Source organism: Carex rostrata, chromosome 10 (genome assembly GCF_964058835.1).
Source record: "Carex rostrata chromosome 10, lpCarRost1.2, whole genome shotgun sequence".
In the NCBI taxonomy this organism is placed as follows: Eukaryota; Viridiplantae; Streptophyta; class Magnoliopsida; order Poales; family Cyperaceae; genus Carex; species Carex rostrata.
Genome location: NC_135927.1, coordinates 13,441,788 through 13,463,678, shown reverse-complemented (window position 1 = coordinate 13,463,678; position 21,891 = coordinate 13,441,788). Strand labels below are relative to the sequence as shown.

The 21,891-nt window shown below is 32.3% G+C and overlaps 1 protein-coding gene across 1 annotated transcript; it reads left to right on the top strand.

Annotated features, from left to right (window-relative positions):
• The first annotated feature begins 3,261 nt into the window (after nucleotides 1–3,261).
• LOC144560528 (transmembrane protein C9orf5 protein) lies at nucleotides 3,262–6,063 on the top strand. Its single transcript, XM_078309752.1, has 2 exons — nucleotides 3,262–5,142; nucleotides 5,683–6,063. Exons 1-2 carry the CDS (start codon nucleotides 3,373–3,375, stop codon nucleotides 5,785–5,787), a joined length of 1,875 nt encoding a protein of 624 aa, XP_078165878.1. The 5' UTR covers nucleotides 3,262–3,372; the 3' UTR covers nucleotides 5,788–6,063.
• Nucleotides 6,064–21,891: the final 15,828 nt, after the last annotated feature.

Here is a 21,891-nt window from a genome sequence, read left to right as displayed (position 1 = left end):
AATTATTTTTGTTTTAAAATAAAAGACAGCTAAACAAATATTACTCTATATGCACAATAATCAATGAAGCCTTCGATTATCTTTTACCTATTGCAAAACAATTATGTCTGCGAAACCTTAAAATTAAATTAATTAGCATATTTACCTCAATCTAATTAGTCTACCTGAGGGTGTTCGGCAGTCCTCCTTAAGAGGGTGAGGATTAAAAATTTAATCCTTGCTGAGGAGCACTTGTTCGGTAAGATGATAAGATTAAGAATGAAGATTATAATATGTGAAGACCTAAATGTCCCTCCCTTTTCATACTCACACTCTTGCTTTTACAAAAACCAACTTTGCTATCTTATCCGACAGAGAGAAAAAGAAAAAAGAAAACTAGTATTTTTGAAATCTAAAGTCATTTTAAAAAAAATAAAAGAAAAAATAAATTCTGATAAATAATAAATCTCTTTGCATCAAGCAATTGGAAAAAAGAAATTCAATTTGCTTCGCAAGACCACATTGTTCCAAAAGGATTTAATACAAATACCATGTAATGAACAAGAAGGATTGAATTTTTTGAGTTCGTATCAAATAATGAACCAAAAGGTATTGTCAGTATCATGCTTGACCTCTATTATATGATAATTAGTAAATAATGAAAATTATAAATTCAGAAATGTAAATTATGGAGCAACAAAACAAAGCTGCGAAGTGAACCAAAACCAAAAAGCGAAAATAGGAAAGTTAATTTTAGCAGATTAGTTTAGAACAAATCAAAGTTGCAAAATCTTTCTATTTCGTTGAGGAGCTGTCTTCTATGACCGATTGGCCGAAGGAAGTTAACTTTGGCAGAGTGATTTAGAACAAAACAAAGTTGCGAACCCATTATGATTCTTTGCTTTCAACGTATATTCTCTTTCGGCTAGTACCGATTGGTACCAATGACAGAGACAACAACACACGAGAAAAATCAGTTCTAGCACACAAAAAAAAAAACATAAAATTTGAGAAATATTCAAGAACTTACAAGAACAGGTTGTACCATGAAAATTCATGAAGGAAAATAGTGGATTATACTTATCAAAATGGATCTCAAAAGATAGAGAATTTCAAGAGAAATATTTCTGTGATATTAGTTTCTGAGATCGCCGTCCGACAACTGTGGATTTTGGCCAGAGAAAGAAGGAAGTGTTTTTTTTTAGATGGGTTTCTGTGTTGGTGAGAGAGAAAGAGTGGGATATAAAAAAATATTAAAAAATGAGAGCTCCTTAGAGAGCATGGGTAATATCGGTAATAAAAGGTCAAAATATGCTCTAAGGAGGTCTTTAAGGAACCACTTTTCCTAAGGAGAGGGGGGAGGCCTCCTTAGTAAAGGAGGTTATTAATCTCAACTAAGTCACAACTGTTCGGTAGACTTAAGATCTTAAGGAAGACTAAGGAGCCTTAATCTGTCTTGTCGAACAGGTACCCTGAGTGCAATTTCTGTTCCCAATAAAAGAGAAACTTTTTTAACAGAGCAGTTTTGTCTTCATGCAATGCACGGTTATAACTTATAAAATCAAAACAACACTGCATAAGGCCAAAACAGCTATGTTAAAATATTTATCAAAAGAAAAGGACCGAGTTCTCCAGAAATGTTCACGTGTAAGCTAATTAAGGGGATGGAAGTAGGAAGCACGAGCGGGAGATGGGAATCATTTACTCAATAATCCAGAAACAAACCGAATCAAACCAATTCTAGTTTGAGTTTGATTTGAATAAGATTCAAACTGAACTGGATTTGATTTGTTTCGAATCGAATTAATTGCGAACTACATATCTTTCGAATTGAAGTTGAATCGAATTACGAACTAATTTTTTTTTTAGCAGACCTAGTTAAACCGGTAGTTTATACATTAATTTTCTTCTCGCGGGACAATTCATATAGCTTTATTTTATCTTTAATGAATTCACACTAATGGATTATGAGCTAGTTTATTAGTTGTTAGCTGCTATAATTCTGCTAACTGAACATAGACAAGTGCAAGACTGATAGCTGCTACATTAACTCTCACAATTGCCATTACGGTACTAAAAAAAGAGCTTCAGTGTGACATCAAAGTATGAAATGAGTGTTTTTTTTTTTAAGTTGAAAAATTGTTCATGAAAAAATACACCACAACAAATAATCGTAAAAAGATGATTAAGTAACTATTTCTCTTGCTCTTTAAAAAGTTTTAAATGACTGTTTCTTAACAATATAGTTGCTATTGCTAATACGTGTTGCTCTCTTTCTCATAGACAGAATGAATGAAAATAATGGACACAGCTTTTTAAGAGATTCCATTGAAAGAAAATGAGAATTGCATGAAAAAGAGGGGGCCTAATTGACTAATTTGCATGTAAGGTTCGTAAATCGTAATCACCAAAATTTAGAATTATTTTAATTAAATATGTATTTTATATTTTGTATAGACTATTTGCATTTTCAGATACCTTTTAATTTGAATCTTTCCAGTGAGTTAAAACATACATATCAATTGATTAAATATAATGCATAAACTTAGTAAGAAAAATAATAAGTCCACATTCACAAATTCATTATTATGAATTGAGTAAATATTTTATCAGTTGCTCTATTGCTTGTTTTGTTATCACAAGTTTTATTTTACTGATGTAGTGATGTGTGACTTTTTTTCATTCGTAAAGAATTGATGTTAATAAATCTAATACAACAATTACAAAAATATTTTAGGAGATATACTTTGGTACATTTCCGTGAGATCATTTATTCTAGTTTTACATGAAATTCAAGTTTGTTATCATGTTTATTTCCATTTACTTAATGCTTTAGATTAAAATCTGTAAGTTAGTTCTTACATACTTGTAAAATAATATGAGCGTATGATATCAAATTGTGACCATTTTATTAGGCATGCATATTTTTTCTGTATTTTGCTCGCGTAGTTTTTTTCTTTAATTACTTTATTGAATTCTATCAAATACTTTCTATTATACAAATAAAATAGTTTTGATACTGAATATTTACTATTAAAATAAAATTATCCAATTAAAAATAATAAAAGGATATAATCTCGAGTTACAGGTTATATAAAAAAACTAGAATTATTTTAGTATATTTGAAGTATTTTTACAAGAAAACATAAAGTCCGCACTAATAATAAATTAATAATGGATGAGAGAGATAATGCTCATAATAGAGGGTAGAGACGTAGAGTTGTACATCTTATTAAATATTTGGGTTAAGTTTTGTGTCAATAAAAGAATTTGTTGGGTGACATTAATAAAAGTCTCTTCAATTATTCTTCCCTTCTCTTCTTCTTTCTTCGTCTCCTCCGGAGAACGTCGAAGGCAGAGCGCACAAACACTCGGAGGCATTTCGACAAACACATGGAGGTCAAGAAAGAAACCTCCTCCAAATCCCAAAATGCTAACCCTACCGTGAGCCCTCCATGGGCGGAGATGTTTCGCTCCGCCTCGCTCCGCTCCGTGCCGGACCCCTCGCTTCCTCCGAAATCCCACCACCAGGAAAGCTCTTCCTCTAACCACTTAATCAAAGACCCGTCAGCTCGCCTCGCTGTTTACATAGCCATGGCTCACGCTGGGCTCGCGCTCTGCCTCGTCACTATGTACGGCCTCTACCTCCTACTCTCCGACTTCCTTCGCCCGATCCAATGGGCGATCCTCTGCTCGATTCCCCTCCGCGAGGTGCAAGGCGCGGTCGTCTCCTTCTGGGACCAACCTCTCAAGCAAGGCGTGGTCGCCACCCTCCTTGCTCTCCCCGCCGCTGCACTCCGGTCATCTACTATGACCCTAGCCGATGCACGCGCCGCCATACTCCGGCGACCCCTCCCTCCATCCCCCTCCTTCCCGCGTCTCCTCCGCTGGCTCCTCTCGAGTTACCTCTTCCTCCATTTGTCTACTCACTTCGGCCTGGCGTTGTCCCTTGGTATCCTTTTCTTCTTCTCCATCTTCATAAATCCTAACCATTTGCTTCTTAATCGTTCACTTTCCAAACCCATATCATCTCCTTCGCATACCCTGAAAACGATCGTGGCTGTTGGCTTAATGCTCGGCATGACCCTAGGGCTCTTAGCCGGTGGAGCATTTTTCTCCTACAAAATCGGGGTAGAAGGCAGAGATGTTGTTCTTACCCTCAAATCTCATGTCCAAAACAACAATTATGCAGAGCGAATTGGGTTTAAACAATGGATGGATGACAATGACATTCCGGGTTTGGTCGACAAATACTCCGGTATGGTTTATGAGACAGTCTGGGATCAAATTGACCAAGTGGCTGATGCATACAACCTAACTGATTTCACTAATGGGTTTCGGCATTTCTTAATTTCACAATCAGCTGCACCCGTTAACCCTGTTGACCCTGTGGTGAATGGGTCAACAGTTATGATCAGTTCCAAATTACAAGATATTACGACTAGGGTAAAAAATCGGGAATGGGCTGAGATTTATAGGGAACTGGATTCATTCTTCAGAGAATTGTTGGTTACCAGAGTAGATCTGGTTGTGAAGGCAAAAGAAGTGGCCTTGCAAGGAGCTGAGATCCTAAAACGGGTGCTCTCTGGTGGCACATCAGTTTTAGGCGGGAGCGCAAACCTGGTCTTCTCCATCACACTCCGTGTAGTCTCTGGTGCGGCAGAGGTTTTAAATTTCGTATCCCAGCTGATGGTTTTCCTCTGGCTTTTGTACTATCTAATAACAGCTGAGTCAGGTGGGGCCACCGAGCAAGTGATTGAGATGTTACCTATCTCAAAACGAGTTAAAGATCGGTGCGTGGAGGTGATTGACCATGCGATCAGCAGCGTGCTGTTGGCCACAGCAAAGCTGGCCATCTTCCAAGGCTGCCTCACGTGGTTGCTATTCAGATTCTTTGAGGTGCACTTTGTGTACACTTCCACGGCTTTTGCCCTCATAAGTCCTTTAGTTCCAATTTTGCCCCCATGGCTGTCGTCACTTTTTGCGGCCGGACAGCTGTTGTTGGAGGGGAGATATGTGAAAGCGGCCATTGTAACTGCTTCACATCTAATTCTGATGGATTATGGTACACAAGTTATACAGGAGGAGATACCGGGTTACAATGCATACCTTACTGGCTTGAGTATTATTGGTGGTGTGGCACTCTTGTCGAATGCTTTGGAGGTAATTGTCTAATTTCTACTTGTGTTTTAGTAATTTGGTTCAAACGTTGTTAGCCCGGGTTAAGTTTTTTGTTGTTGTAGTACTTAAATTACTTAATGTTTGCTCAAGCACTAGGATATGGCCACTTAGCTGAAAGGCTGAAACCAAGCTGATAAAACAATGTATCAATGGTCTTTTTGGACTGCCTTTATACATAGCCGATGCAATACAAATATACATCCATTATGCGCATTTTTGATATATAGCTCGGCAGCTAATCAAACTCAATTATATTTCAAATTAGTACCCATTTTTGATATACATATACTGTATAGTACCAGCTTTTTACTTCTGGTTTACACAGTAAATTCCAACAATGCTGAGTCTTTTTACAAATAACACTTGTTTGAGCAATTATGCTTCCATTTAAGCCTATTTAGTAATTATTTACTCTCAGCTGGTCCATCGAAGGCCAACCAAGTTTTGTTTTGCCTTCTATAATGGTTAATTGCTAGTCCTTCAAAATGACATGATGTTATTTTGTTATATTTTTAATTGCAGGGTGCAATAATGGGCCCGCTTATACTGACGCTTGTGATTGCACTGAAGAATCTGTATTCAGAGTTTGTTCTAGGCGACACCAACAAAAAGGCAAGCAATGACTAGTATTTGTGTGCTATATTAGTACAACAATTATATTCAGATTTGTATGGTACTGTGCTTGAAATTGTTTTTGTCTATTCGTCTTCTTCTTCTTCTTCTTCTTCTTCTTCTCTGTGCTGCAGTGGTTACTTTTTTTCGAGCCTTTCTTTTTTCCTTTTTAGACGGTTTTGATTATTGATTGTTGTAAGTCATTTTTAGCAGTTAATCGAGTAGTACATTTGTATAGGTCCCAAACAGTGTGCTATATATCGAGTACAGAATGTATAGACGTTTAATTTTTTTTGCTAGTTTCCTTGCTATGTTTTTTATTCGTTTACCTTTAAATCTGAGATATTTCAATGACAGCATGCTTCCTTTCTAGAGTTGCGACACCCGCTTCCTCTATGGTACATCAATACATAAAGAAAAGAACCGTTGCCTTGCTCTTCCCCTTCATTCAATAAACCGATTTCGCATATATTTGCTAGGATGGAAGGCTTGCATTATTTCAACTCTTTTATTTTAATTATTTTATAACTGTATTTTTTTTGTTTTTCAAACTTTAAATCAAAATGTACAACCTTTTATTTTAGTAAAATTTAAATAAAACATTTAACACATTTGTGGACTCCATAAGTTTAACAAAAATAAAGAAATTGAATAATTACGATTGCATTGATAAATTGAATAATTACAATTTTAAATCTACTTTTTTATTCTCACCAAGATTTTAAATGACAATTATAGTGGCATAGCGGGGAGGTTAAAAAAAAATATATTGCAAATAACGTAGCTATATAGAGGAAGCTATCATACATAGCGTTTTTTTTTTTAAAAAAAAATTTATATTCTATATTTCTACTAATTATCAAATGATCAATATTGGAGAATTGAGGTAACAACTAAATGACAACTAATCTAAGTCTATACCTTTTCCAATCATGCAAATAAGAAGAAAAAAAAAAGATCTACAAGATAACATTATTTAATAATTCATATTTCATAATATTACATATTATAATAAACGAAGAGCAATTAATTATACAAGTGAAATGAAGTTAGTATACATATTTGAACATTTTATATATTATAATAATCAAAATCAGCTTTAAATGAAATAAATGACAACAATTTTAAAAGTGAATACTAGACGAAGAGTAAGTAAAAAGAAGAATTAATATTTGAATATTTACCGATATAAAATAGAAGCACATAGTTCCGTTTAGCATACTTATCATAACAGATTATGTAGCATTAGAAATAAAAACAGAAGAACAGAAGCCCATGTAAATTGACCAAAAAAAATGTATCATAACGGTAGCAATAGCGCGTAACGATAATAGCAGTCAGCTATTATAGCTATAGCAGTTGTAGCTAACTTAGCGTACTTTTATCTTATAACTTAGTTTTTATGGTCTTAAAAAACTATAACACAGCTATAACTAAGCCTATGTAGTAACTTAGCTTTTATCTCACAAATTCCTCTCCATATTTTAATTTTCTAATCTTACTTATATACACTCTTGATGATCATAATATCTTAATCCTCATTTGTCTCTACGACTTATTCCGTTTTCTACGACCGTTGCATCGCTTGACGAATGGATTTGTTTACTGTCGCGTTCCAATCGAGAAGGAGATAGAGACTCTACACTTTGTTTCGATGATATTGCACTTTCAGCTTCGATTTTTTTTCTCTTTCTTTTTTCTCTCCGTTTGAATCTCCGTTTGAAGAAGTAGAGCTCAAAGAGAGGGAAAAATATTATTAAGGATGAAGCCTAGCTAGAAGTGGTGGGAGAGAGTGAGGAAAGAGGGGAAGGGAGAGCGGCTGCGCTAGAATTCGCTGGTAGCTTTTGGAAGAGCTCTTTTCGCTCTTGACAATCTTGAATTGTTTTGTTATCGCATATTTTAATATTTTTATGAATAATTACGTATTGAATAATATTTTATGTTTAATATTTTTATGAATATTTTTATGAAAAATTTATTCAACTGATACAAAACGGTTGGTACTTTTATTTAGTATAAATTTGGTACATTTAAGGATAATATATTTAACAATAATTATTGACGCTTTATCTTTTCACAATGTAATTAGAGCATAGGAGGACAAAGTTTTTAATGTGACAAATAAAAGATTCACTATATTATTTTATATCCTTCTACTATATATCATACTTTATAATTTGTGTGTTTATGTTTTAAACTAAATAGTCATTATAGTAATAATAATACAATAATTATATAGTAATTAATAATTATAATTGTTATATTTTTTAAATCATATTTTATCTAAATTAATCAGATTTAGATTGATAACAAATTGGAATTGTATAATGAGTAAAAGTAACACCACTATACTCACTATTCGCTCTATGTCTTTCTCACGAGCCAAAAAAAGGAAACACATGAACCTGTAGAGAATCTCATTTAGAGAAAATATGAAGAAATGAGTTAGTTTCTCTCAATCTTTCTTTTCATAAATATCAGTCTAAAACAATTAGTACTAATGTGTGGTGTAAAAAATAAAATAAAAATATTGAGAATGAAACAAATTAAGAGAAGTTAGCTAGGTTAGAAATAATTCTCGATTTTTTAATTTAATAATTTATTATCATTATATTTTTAGAAACTACGGCTCTTCAGTTTTCAACAACATCTTATAACACCTTTTTTTATTATAATTAATATTTTAGTTATTATCAATGTATTTCACAAAAACAAATAAGAAAAGTACCTACCATTAACTTATAATAGCTTGCATACATGGAAGATAAGCACCGTTTCACACCTTTTCAATTTGCAAAATGTTCTTTTCATTTTTTGTGCCACGTTAGCACATCATCATCACAGAGAAAAGATGAATCATATTCTATTTTTGAAAAATTTCTAGTGTGTCCATCTAAACTTTTAAAATAGCTATTTTTTTCATTAAAACACCGTAATATCTAATATCTCCATATATATTTAATGTTCTTTCTTCTATGCCCTCTTAACTATTTAACATTTTATTTAATTAATTTAGAAATTAAATTGACTAATATGCCTTTGATTTTAACTGGACCTCTCCTCTTCCTCCTTTTCTCTGATTTTAACGACCCAAATTAACTCCATAAAAAAGAAAAACGGATAGTTGTAATTTAGGGGTTGTTTGTACTCTGTCTAATATATATTTTCTTCCTCCTCGGATGTGGTATTGTGTCAGTCATAGAAGCTGTACTCGGTACCAATGCCAACAATATATATATATATATATATATATATATATATGAGGTGGGCTACGGTGAGTTGCGAAGTAAAACGCATTTCTACTTCACGCCGTATTTTTATTTTGATAGTCCAAACGACCGATCTTAACCGTTAGATGTTTAATCCATATGGAAATGTGCTTGGAGACCAAATTTTACATTTTTGGGAATTGTTTTACTATTTATTAAGCATTTTTTAAAATTGCTATTTTGCTGTGAACAGTAAAAACAGTAAAATTTTCTGGACCATCAGATCAGCGACTTTCAAAATTGCTTAATAAATAGTAAAAAAATTCCAAAAAATATAAAATTTGGTCTCCAAGCACATTTCAATATGAAGAAGAAGATGAACGGTTCGGATCGAAGTTTTGAACTTTAAAATCGCAAAATATGAGCGTGAAGTAAAATAGTTGCTTTACTTCGCAACTCACCGTAGCCTAGCTCTATATATATATATATATATATATATATAAAAGGAACGGAGGACACTAGAATGTGTGATTACTTTAATAGAGAAAATGTTTCTGTTCACTGGATTTTGTCCACCATCTGTCCACAGCGTTATCCGGTTTTCTCTTTCTAACGGTTTAACTCGTATTTAAACATATCGCCAAACGACGGAACCTTCCGAATTTCATTTTCCCAAATTTCCGATCAGATTTCCTTTTTTGAATTTCTCTCTCTTTCTTTTCTCCTTGCTCGTTGTCTCTTCTCCTCTCCTTGATTGAAATCCAATAAGATTTCTCTCTCTTTCTTTTCTCCTTAATTGAAATCTGATCTGACTATCAATCCTTCTACTTGTCTCCTCTCCTCCTCTTAGCCTAGGACCTAGCTAGGTTAAATGAGATTACTCTTTTGGAGGAAGGGGAAGAACACCATGTCACAGGAAGCCCAGCCTTTCGATAAGGCCGCCGCCGCCGCTTCCTCTGGAGGCACGGTGGAAGGAAAGGAGGTGGCGGGGATGCACGGAGCAGTAGAGGTGCGACGTCCGACCGAGGTGACGGTGTTGTAGTGAGTTATTTTTTTCTATTGAATTTGTTATTTGATTTGATGCAGTAATGGATCTAGCATTATTTTGAACTTTTATTTGAATTTGTTGTTTGATTTGATGCAGTAAGGGACCTCGTAATTATTTCTTTATTTCTGTTTAATTTCTATATGGAGGAGATCTGTTAATCTGGATGAAATAGATGATAGAGAGGCGATATGGAGTACTGATCTGTTAATTTTACAGTATTCCCCTGTTAATTTTACCGTATTCATCTTGTAATTTTACAGTATTCATCTTGTGAAAATCTGGAGGAAAGAGATGATAGAGAGGCGATATGGAGTATTGATATGTTAATTTTATAGTATTCATATTGTAATTTTACAGTATTCATCTTGTGAAAATCTGGAGAAAAGAGATGATAGAGAGGCAATATGGAGTATTGATCTTGTCATTTTATAATATTCAACCTATTAATTTACAATATTCATCTTGTAATTTTACAGTATTCATCTTGTTGAAATCTGGAGGAAAAAGATGATAGAGAGGCGATATGGAGTATTGATTTATTAATTTTACAGTATTTATCTTGTAATTTTACAGTATTCATCTTGTAATTTTACAATATTCATCTTGTGAAAATCTGGAGGAAAGAGATGATAGAGAGACGATATTTTATCTTACAGTTAGAGCTTTAAGCTGAAATGTAGCATTTTTTACATTTTATCTTACAGTATATATGGTATTATTTTATGGTTTAGATTTAGAAATTTTACAGTATATAAGATTCAATTAAAAATTTACATTATTATTTGAAAATTTTACAGTATACAAGATTCAATTGAAAATTTTACTATATACAAGATTCAATTTTACAGTATACAAGATTCAATTTTACAGTATACAAGATTCAATTGAAAATTTTATTGTATACAAGATTCAATTTTACAGTATACAAGATTCAATTTTACAGTATACAAGATTCAACCCAGTGCAGACGTTAATAACTAACTCTAACTGCCAATAACCGCTAATAACTAACTCTAATTGCCAATAATTTTCTATAACTGCATTTTCCGAAAGTGCATTTCTTTTCTCCTGTTGTGCAAGTTGCAATCTTTTTCTAACTATCATTGGACCACTTCAAATAGTTGCTGGATATTTTGTGATTAACTGATATATTTTATGTGATATATTGTATAATTATACAGCATGTAGAAGTAATTTTACAGTATTCGCGCAAGTCAAAACTGTGGACAAATGGTGGACAAAAGTCTGTGGACAATTAGACACTTCCCTTTAATAAGAAGAGAGTTTAAACACTTAAAATTGAGGACATGAAAAGAACATATATTTCTTCTGCTGAAAAGGAAGGATAATAACCCGTGTATGTGATGTAATGTAAAAGAAAGTATCAGTATCAGTATCAGTATCAGTATGAGTCTTTCAGTCAAATTGTTACACTCTCTGAATGAACATGCCTTCCGCCTTCCGCCTTCCGCCTTCCGCCTTCCGCTGACCTAAACTTATAATATTTGAGAAATATATGATGTTATCCTATTCAATGGTTTATCGGGCGCATTAATTAATTAGTTAAATGATTATAACTCAATAAAGTTCACTCCAAATTTGCCTTCTTCAGTTTTGACTTTTGAGGGTATCACCATTCACCACACTATACACAACGGGTCTGACATTTGGTGGGCCCCTCACTATGACAACCCCTAAATTACAACTATCTATTTTTTTTTTATGGAGTTAATTTGACAAGTTAAAATCAGAGGAGGAAGGGAGGAATGGAGGAAGAAGAGGAGAGATGTTAAGTGAAAATTAAAGAGCATGTTGGTCAATTTAATTTTTAAACTAATTAAATAACATGTTGAATAATTAATAGGGTAAAACATAAAGAATGCTAAATTATTATGGAGATATTGGATATTGTGGTATTTTGATAGATAAATTGGTTATTTAAAAAATTTAGATGGGCACATAGGAAATTTTTCCCTTTATTTTTCTCATCTCTAACTTTTGGTCCATTTCGGATCGTATATAATGTGATCCTAATGTATAAAGCTCCTGCAGACTCTAGAAATTAAAATGATTTTGCATTTACTTATTAATTGTCTTCATTTTTTTTATATTTTTATCATACCTTCATTTTTAATTTTTTTTAACAACTTAAAATTTGAAACTTAAATATCAAAATAAAACCGTCAGATATGATCTACATCATTTTATCTAATACATATATAAAAAATTATGACTTTTGAACTTAATTTATTTTGTTTGTTATCGAAAGCTTATAAAAATACAATGATGTGAATAATTTCCGGATGTTGATTTTTCAACTTATCAATTCATATTAAAATAAATAAACATGAGATAATTTTTTATGCGTATAAAAAAAAGCATATATCATATTTAACAATTTTATTTTAATATTTAAATTTTAAATTTTGATTTATTAAAGTTTTAAAATAGAGGCACAAAAAACGGAGGAATTTGAACTCTGATTTTTTATTAGAGATTTGGGCATTGGGTTTACATTTTACAAGGTTTATACATCGAACAATTATTTTAGTGCTCTTTATAGTGATGTCAATAATAAATTGTACATAGTATTGTGCGTGGTAGCATTTTTTTGTTTTTCGATTAAATGTACTGTGCGGGGAGGAGCTGAGTCCATATTGCTCAAATTTTATTGGGCAGCTTAATTTTTTTTAACTTAAACTTAAAGAATCTACATTTATGAAACTATATTGAAATTAAATAACTGAAATTAAATTAATGCTAATTTAAAAAAAAAATACTGAACTCATTCAATTAATTTTGATTGCTTTTACCGTTCATAAATTAGCTAGAAATAAACTATACAACTTAGAAATTAATTTCGGAAATAAATGAGCGAACATGAATTGATATTTTTTGGTAAGCTGACATAATTTTATAAGTACTTTCATTAAACAAATATATCATTCTATTTATAAAAGTGCCATAAATCCTTGAAACTGCAAATGAAATTGTCACGTATAAATGTATAATATTAATTACCAACGTAGATGCTCTTAAAACTGTATAAATTAAAACTAGCGTACAAAACTCTCAGTGATTTCTCCGTTTCATTGAGGTACTTCAGGATCTGCAACTGTATGCTCTTGTAACACCACGCACGGTTGTACCAACAATTCGATCTTAACAATACTTCATTGTTTGGTGTTAATTTTTTTTCTCTCTGTGCTCGCTCTTCTGTGATACAGCATTTTTGCCCCACTCTAATGCATCATTGCCAGTAACATATCAGTTCATATATTTAATTGTCAGGAAAAAACAAATCAATGCTGCTACTGCTACTTTTGCTATGGGAAGAGATACGAGTACGACTGTTACAATTCTAAGAATTTGATACAACTATTAATGGGCCGGTGGTTTAAATGTCATTTTGTGGCAATTATATTAAACAGAAAGCAAGGAGCATCGTCTTTAATTTTTGGAATATGGTTTGTACCCAACTGTACTGGTCGATGCTACACGACTCATCCTTTTTATTCGGTTTTTTTTCTTATGATAATAATGAATTTTTGGAAGCACTTTTCATCCTTTTTTTGGTGTTAAAAGTTTGTTAAGCCAAATTTGATATAACCAGCAGCTGGTTATATCATATCCAAATACGTAGAGCGCCCACAAGATAAGCACCTTGAGTGATAAAAGAGGCTGCTCCGTGTAGATGTATGAATTGACAGTAGATAGAAAGAGAATTCTTGATCTTTTATTTCATTCTTTGTGTAATTGTACAATGTTGTATTACATCAGTATATATAGCCAATGTAATGGCTTAATCCTTATTTAATTACATTCAAGCCATCACTAACTACATTCAGTTACATCTCTAATAGTAATTGGTTATGCTAACTAATTCTGTCACTTCTATTAATCTTCTGGTAAGCTACTGGTTCAAATCCATAGCACTGATATGACAGTACTATTGGTCTGATCTGATGCGCCACTGGTGCATACTGGTGTGATATCATAGTACTGATGTGATGGTACTATTGGTTTGCGTTGCTTCATCTAATAAGATAAATTGAAGATGCTAAATAGGAGAACCGAAAGAAATCTTCACAAGACCACTGTCTATGAGGAAAATGAGATTAAGGCCGGCCTACTAGCTAAGTTGGTAAAGATATTATCCCAAGTAACACACTGGCACAAATCTGGGATGGAATAATGGTCAGTCAAGATGCAAGATGAAAAAAAGAGGGACCAACGATTGTGTTGTTTGTTTGTTGGCATGCATGGAGACAAAGAAATGACAGGATTTTCAATCACATATGGAAGCTGCCTGAGGTGATATTTAAACAAATTTGGCAAGATGCAGAGCTGTGGCTGCAACACTGCTAATTTTAGGCAATAGGATATACTTAAATGAGATGTAATTTAATTTCTCTGAACACCTTGGCAGCATCTGCGAAGCTATCAAAAAAAAAAGGCCTAGTAGCTAAGTCAGTTGTGCAATTGTGTGTGCATGGAGAAGTTCAGATCAGATGCTTTGTTATTTCTACAAATTGAAGATGCATGGAGAAGTTCTAATAGAGAATTATCATAAATAGCTGACCCTAATTGTGTTATTTAGGTGGTTTATGCATATTAGGATCAGCCATAAATAGTCGACCCTGATTGTAGTTTCATTTTTATTTATTAATATGGCACAATCACAAACGTTTTGAGCATGCTAACTAAACACAACATATAAAATTATCTTAACACAATAATTAACTAAAATGATCTAAATTACATTTCTCCAAATTACATGCTATTGTATCCACAAAAAAACACAAAAGACACCAAACAAGTTGATTTTATTATGCCTAGACGGAGATCAGAGGAGCGTAGCTTGTGGGTTGTGGCCTTCAAACTTGTGAATTGGTGACCCGACCCCACCAGGGCGCCTAACCATCGCCTGAAAGGTGTATAACTTCATTGTTAATACATTGGAAAAAGAAATTTGCAACGACAAATTTGTACATATGCCAAGTTAAACTGTCATATTTACATATAAAATCATTGTTTTTGTGGTCAACTCATCCCACCAAATCATTATTTCAACAAACAAGGGACTATGCTTACAAGTAAATGCCCACTATGCTACATCACTCACGGTTTCTTACAAAGAAAAACGTTTAGTAGATTTAGCAAATGATGAATTGCGAATGAGATTGATTTGTTGGAGGTTTTGACTTGGCAAGGAGGAGACTAGCTAGGAGATAAACGGTAGAGAGGGCCGGAGAGGGAGGACACGAAGAGGAGGTAGTTGGGGAGAATGGGAAAAATTAATGGTTTGCGTCCTCACATGAGTTACTCAGAAACGCTATCTTCTGCGGAGTTTTTCCGTGCGATAAACTAATTATCACACTTATTAATTAATTAAAAAAAATTACTGAACGTGATAGAGTATCACGTCGCAAAAGTTGAGATATCTCAGAGGATACGCACTCCTTAGTGATTAGGGATAAACCCAATGTTATCGAATCACGTGGAGCACGCTGTGAGGAAATTCAAATTGGATTAATGTGTTGGACGTGATTAACAATTACGTCCAGTAAATTTTTATTTTTTATTTTTTAATTAATTACTAAGTGCAGTAATTAGTTTATCGCTAATTAGACTGTGATAGTCTATAACGCTCGGAGGACATTAAACACTATCACTTTTATTTTTATATCTCAAAAAAACTCAAATTTGTTGTCCTTTACCGATATTTATTTTCTATTAATAAAAATTTCGGCCAATTCACATCCTCCTAGGTATCTGACGAGGGGATCTTTTATAAGAATGAATCCGGACTGTTCTTTTTAACTTTTTACGAATCTAAAAGCCCAATAATACTGGCTCCTGCGTTGTGTAAATCTTTTACGGTACCCGGAAGGATACAGATCCCTTCAACTAGTCAGACTCAGACATAGGTTACATCAGTCCGATTTTTTTTTTTTTTTTTCCTTTTATATTGACAAGGACAATACTTGTCCGTTAGATGTGTACAAATTCATGAAAATTTGATGATCAAACTATAGAATTTATATTATCCAAAGTGACTAAAAATTTAAGTTTGAATCCGAACTGTCCGTTATAGATTGGCACGAATCTCAAAACTGCATGCTTCGTATTAATCTGCCAAGTGAACTCCGATTAGGCCCAAGTTCTTCTTCAACCGGTCCAATTTTGGGAAATAAATCCAGGAACATGTTATTCTGATTTCAACCGTTCAAATTTTTCTATACACATTTCAACGAAATAATTTTTTATATATAAATTTTAACAAAGATCAAATGTTAAAATCAGAATAATATGTTCACAGCAGATTTATATAAAATTTAACAGCAGATTTATTTCTCCAATTTTGGACCAATTGAAGTTTGGGTAACTCCAACACATTCAAAATTAACTCATTCTATTTGTTTTCGTGCCTTTTGCTAAAAGTACGGAACATAAAAATGTAATGCATAATATAAGGAGATTTTTTTTCTAAAAAGAAGACAAAAAAAAATAAAAAAGAGTACCTATAATTTTTCATCACTAGAAAGATGGAGAGACATATCCAAAAAAACCCAAAGTTATAATCAGTAGGGGAGAGATCGATTCTAATTAAGTAGGGTTCTAAATAGCTAGCTACATCTACGCAATAGCTGCGTTGTAACCTTTTCAAACCTCAAAAGCTATAACGCTATTAACCACTTTTCTTTTATAATGATTCTAAATAGCTAGTTATGGTTGAGCTATAGCTCTTTTGGACCTAAAAGCTATAGTGCTATAATTGCTATTTAGAACCTTGATCCTAATCCAATTCTGTTTTTTCTTTTTAATTTGCTCTATTTAAAAAATAAAACTTTTAAGAAAATAGATAGTCATTCTATTATATCTAAATTTGAAGATATTTTATCTATTTTCTTAAAAAAACATGAAGAATCACAAGTATTCTTTCTATTTTTCATTTTTCTACTTTCTTTTTAATATTTTCTATAAACAAAAATATAAGACCGGTTTATCATAATGGAACTGAGAATAGGTATTTTTTTTTTATGAAAATAGAAGTGCCAATTCGCAATGGATATCTCCATTCTTAAATTATGCACGTAGTTGTCATGATCCGCCAATGACTCAGATTAAAAAATGAACTTTCAAATTGAATATCAGCCCTTCAATCACATAATCTGTCTTCTTTTGATTAAATACATCTATTTTATGTGTAGAAGTCTAAATTTAGTTAAAAACAAACTCGCCACAAAAACTGCTACATGGTTTGTTACAATTAAAGTTGAATGAATCTCTAGCGATCTGTTTTCTTATTTCTCTTTAAAACTATCTTCAATTCCTGCAATTAAATTATTTCCTTATTTCTTTGTTTCCTCCATTTCATTTCTCCCCTTCATTCATAGTTTCGACAATAAAAATAAAAACTATCATATCTTTCCGGATTTTGTTTAAAGTTATTGTATCTTTGTGAATAGATGAATATCAGATCTTGTGCTGATGGAAACAATCATATCTTTTCAATTTCAATATATATGTAGAGAAAATCCTTATTTGAATCATTTAATCATATCTTTCCCAATTTTGTTTATTTACATATTACTTCTCCTCTAAATCGTTTAATAACCTGTCTTACTTGTGGAGAAAATTAGATATTAAATCGCAATAATACTTCAATAATTTTTTATATTATATTTGATCTTTTTTCTTCATTTGTTGTTGTTTCTTTTATTGTTATTGAGTGAGTCTATGGTACTATGCATATTACGATTTGGCACTGTGCTACGGCTCTATATTCGAGTTTTCAAATCCTAACGGTCGATCCGAACCGTTCATCTTGTTCTCCATATTAATATGTGTTTGGAGACCAAATTTTACACTTTTTGAAAATTTTTTACTATTTTTTTAGATTTATTGAAAATCATTGTTTTTGGATGGTCCAGAATTTTCAGATCAAGTGATTTTCTAAATATCTAAAAAAATAGTAAAATTTTTTCAAAAAATGTAAAATTTTGTCTCCAAACACATATTAATATGGAGAACAAGATGAACGGTTCGGATCGACCGTTAGGATTTGAAAACTCGAATATAGAGCCGTAGCACGGTAACAACCCGTGATATGCATAGTACCATTGACTCACTCATTGTTATTTATTATTTGGATATCTATTTTTTCTCATTTGTGTTTTTTATTTTCATTTGAATATATTTTTTCTTAATTTTGTGTCAATGTCAAACAAAAATGTCTCTTTATATTCTATTCAATCTTATAATATGTTTCCGTTGTAACGCACGGGCACGATACTAGTAAATAATATTATGTATACTAAATTCTAGAGTTTGGTACATGAAAGAGATTTACTTTTTGAAACATTGATTCTAGACTTTTTAAATGAGCTATCGATTATTTTAAATTTACAAATTATTTTAGAAAATGTGTTGAATTTGAGATATAAGATATTATTAAAAGATCATAGTTTGTATATTTGCACAGTCCTAATCAAGCTTAACTAGGTGATATGTCGAGTCCAAATCAGTATTCTAAATAGCTAGCTATATGTGCATTATAGCTACAATATAATTTTTTTAAACTATAAAAACTAAACTATGAGATAAAAGTGCGCTAATTCAGTTACGACAACTATAGCTATAATAGCTGATCACTATTACCGCTACGCGCTATGCTACATGGTTTTTTTTTTTGCGATTTACATGGACTTCCGTGCTTTTGTTTCTATTTCTGATGTTACATGATCTGCTATAATAAGTATGCTAAACTGAACTATGTGTTACTGTTAATATTTGTGATTTAGTCTCTCATTCTTTATCAGAAAATATTTAATTATTAATTCTTCCTTTGCTTGCTTTTCGTCTAGTATTCACTTATAAAATTAGTGCCATTCGTTTCATTGAATGCTGATTTTGATTATTATAATATATAAAATGTTCAAATAGGTATACTGACTTTATTTCACTTGTAAAATTAATTGGTCTTCGTCTATTATAATTTATAATACTATGAAATATGAACTATCAAATGATGTTATCTTGTAGATTCTTTTTTTTTCTTCTTATTTGCATGATTGAAAAATATATAGTTATTTAGTTGTTACCTCAATTTTTCAATATTGATCGTTTGATAATTAGTAGAAATATAGAATATAAATTTTGAAAAGAAAAAAAAAAACGCTATGTATGATAGGTTTCCCTATAGCTACGCTATTCGCAATAGCTATTTTTTATCTCTCCGTTATATCACTATAATTGCTATTTAAAACCTTGATCCAATCGATCTAATAAGATTCCAAGTTTCACAAAAAGATAAAAAATTAAAAAATAATTTGGTCTCTGTTAAATTTAGGCAATGTCATAAGATTTCTGTTGAGCATACACAATGTAAGATAAAATAATAAGAAACAGTGCCTCTAATATATATTTTTTTTTCTGCCGAGAACAAGTTATAATGAAGTTCCATTTTCTTTCCTTTCCCTTTCTATTATTATTACTTTTTAGTTCTTACACTTGTTACCATTGCATCTATGTTTCGTAGAGCACACCTTATTATAAAACTAAATAGCTTTCTTTTTAATTTTATGAAGTGGAGAGAACTTAAAACAAATGGAGAATTTAGTTCTACAATAATTTACAAAAATCTCCTTATAAATTTATAAAATATATTTATATTATGACAAAAATCCTTATCCCATAAAATAAATTGACACTACTTACTTTGACTCTGCTACTGCTTGTTTTTGTTTCATTGCCATTAGATATCCGTTGCAGTTGCTATATTTTGAGATGACTTAATCTCAATTTCCTTGTGCTTGAAAACTACATATGTTACAAATACATCTAGACAATTGCCTTAATTATCTCCTGTTTTAGAAGTAGCTCAAGGAAAATTATTCAACTCTCTCAAATTTCAAATTAACATTGTATAAACTGTACACAAGGATGGGGTAAATGAATATATATAAATAGATGTATTCGAGCAAATAGTCATAATTCCTTGGGTCACTTTTTATCTTTTATCTTTTTATTTTTTATCTTTTTTTTTTATTCTTCTTTAATGATAAGATTTCAAACGATCGGGTAAGAGTTATAAAATATAAAATATAAACTCACGGGTGAGTTGATATAGTCTGGAAATATATGTCGGCGAGTTTTATCCATCGTCAAAATTTCATAATTAACTGATCTAAATTCTATCATGTTGTTCGTGTTATCCATATGATGTTAAGATACTTTGGGGGTTGAAATTAGGTCATTAAATAAGACTAGTTAAAATTTAACAACTTGGAACAAGCAAACAGGACCGGGTCGAAAGGAAACATATTAATTTGTTGAGGCCCAAATTAGTGATCTGGTAGCACTAGCAGATGGTTTTACAAAACCGAATGTTTTGTCCACCGATTTCTTCTTTCATCAATTCGCTCCATGTTTTGTCCACCTTCGCAACCAAACGCAGTCCCTCAGTACCAAGTTACCAACCAAACCCCTTCACTCCGTTTTCCTCTTCCTCTTCCTTTACTGGTAGGTGGTAGCAGACCTTCACGGGTTCCCTTTCCCTTTCCCTTTCGCTTTGCCAAGCCAGGAAGAGAAAACATCAGTGTGAGAACAAGAGAGCAAATAATTAATTAATTAATGTCTTCAGAGAGGGATTGGGCGGATCTCCCGCCAGAACTGATCCATCTCATCTCGTCCAATTTTTATCAGGCCAGTCTTCAGGCCAGGGTGCAGATCAATCGAGTCGTAACTGGCAGTACTTGGGACATCGCCTTAATTAGTTTCTGATGAGGGGCGTTGGAGATACGTGACCTATCACCCGGACAAGATGGGGGTGGCAATATGTTGACAATTTGTCTTTTAAAACTTGTTATTGTGATGGAATGATTTTTACTACAACGAACGATCATGTTGCCTCAAGAAAGAAATTGTACACAATACCACCACCGAATGATGATCCTTAATTTTACTAATAGTTACGTTATTGAGTCATGTGGACAAATTTTGGGGGTGTCTTGAGAAAGAAGACAACCTTGCTGCTACTTGGGCAATTCGTCCAATTGAACTGGAATAATTCCATACGGTTGAAGATATATATATATATATATTGTGCCAGTAATTGTCTGTTAGATGAAGTTCAATATATATATATCTGTAAATGTATTGAACAAAATATAGACACCTTAATTATGTACTGATCGAAGATCCAGTAAGTGACATTAATTTGTTCTTGTAGCACATTACTTAAGCTCTTTAATCCAGTAAGTGCCATTAATTATTGAAGTAATTACTTAAGCTCCATCCTTCTCTCCAATTAATCCTCCTCAGCAACAACTTCCATGGCTTATGAGTATGATGAACAATTCCCCGAGTCATCTCCATTGAGAAAAGAGATACAGATACAGTTTTATTAATTCGTTTGTTAACGACAGCGAAACAAGTACTAGCATCTCTATGGAGGTACGATATTGCTACTAGCTAGTACATGCATGCGACCAGGTGCCTTGATCCTTTCGAATGTTGTACGTGGTTTGTTCCCTATCTGCATGCGTTAGTCGTTTTTTATATTGCATTTTTTGTGTGGAAACAACTCTGCTGTGAATTTAGTTTAACTGAAATAAAGTTAGATATTAATTCTGATTATGTTGTCTTTGATTTCATTTCACTGTGCTTGGAGACCAAATTTTATATTTTTTGAAAATTTTTTACTATTTTTTTAGATTTGTTGAATATCGCTGTTTTTTATGGTCCAGATTTGTCTGAAAAACAGCGATTTTCAATAAATCTAAAAAAATAGTAAAAAATTTCCAAAAAATGTAAAATTTGGTCTCCAAGCACATATTAATATGGAGAACAAGATGA

Bases quoted from the DNA above. Each gene is read 5' to 3' on its own strand.
- LOC144560528 (XM_078309752.1), top strand. From the start codon at position 3,373: ATGGAGGTCAAGAAAGAAACCTCCTCCAAATCCCAAAATGCTAACCCT. The intron at 5,143-5,682 runs GTAATTGTCTAA...TTTTAATTGCAG, and splicing joins TCTTGTCGAATGCTTTGGAG to GGTGCAATAATGGGCCCGCT.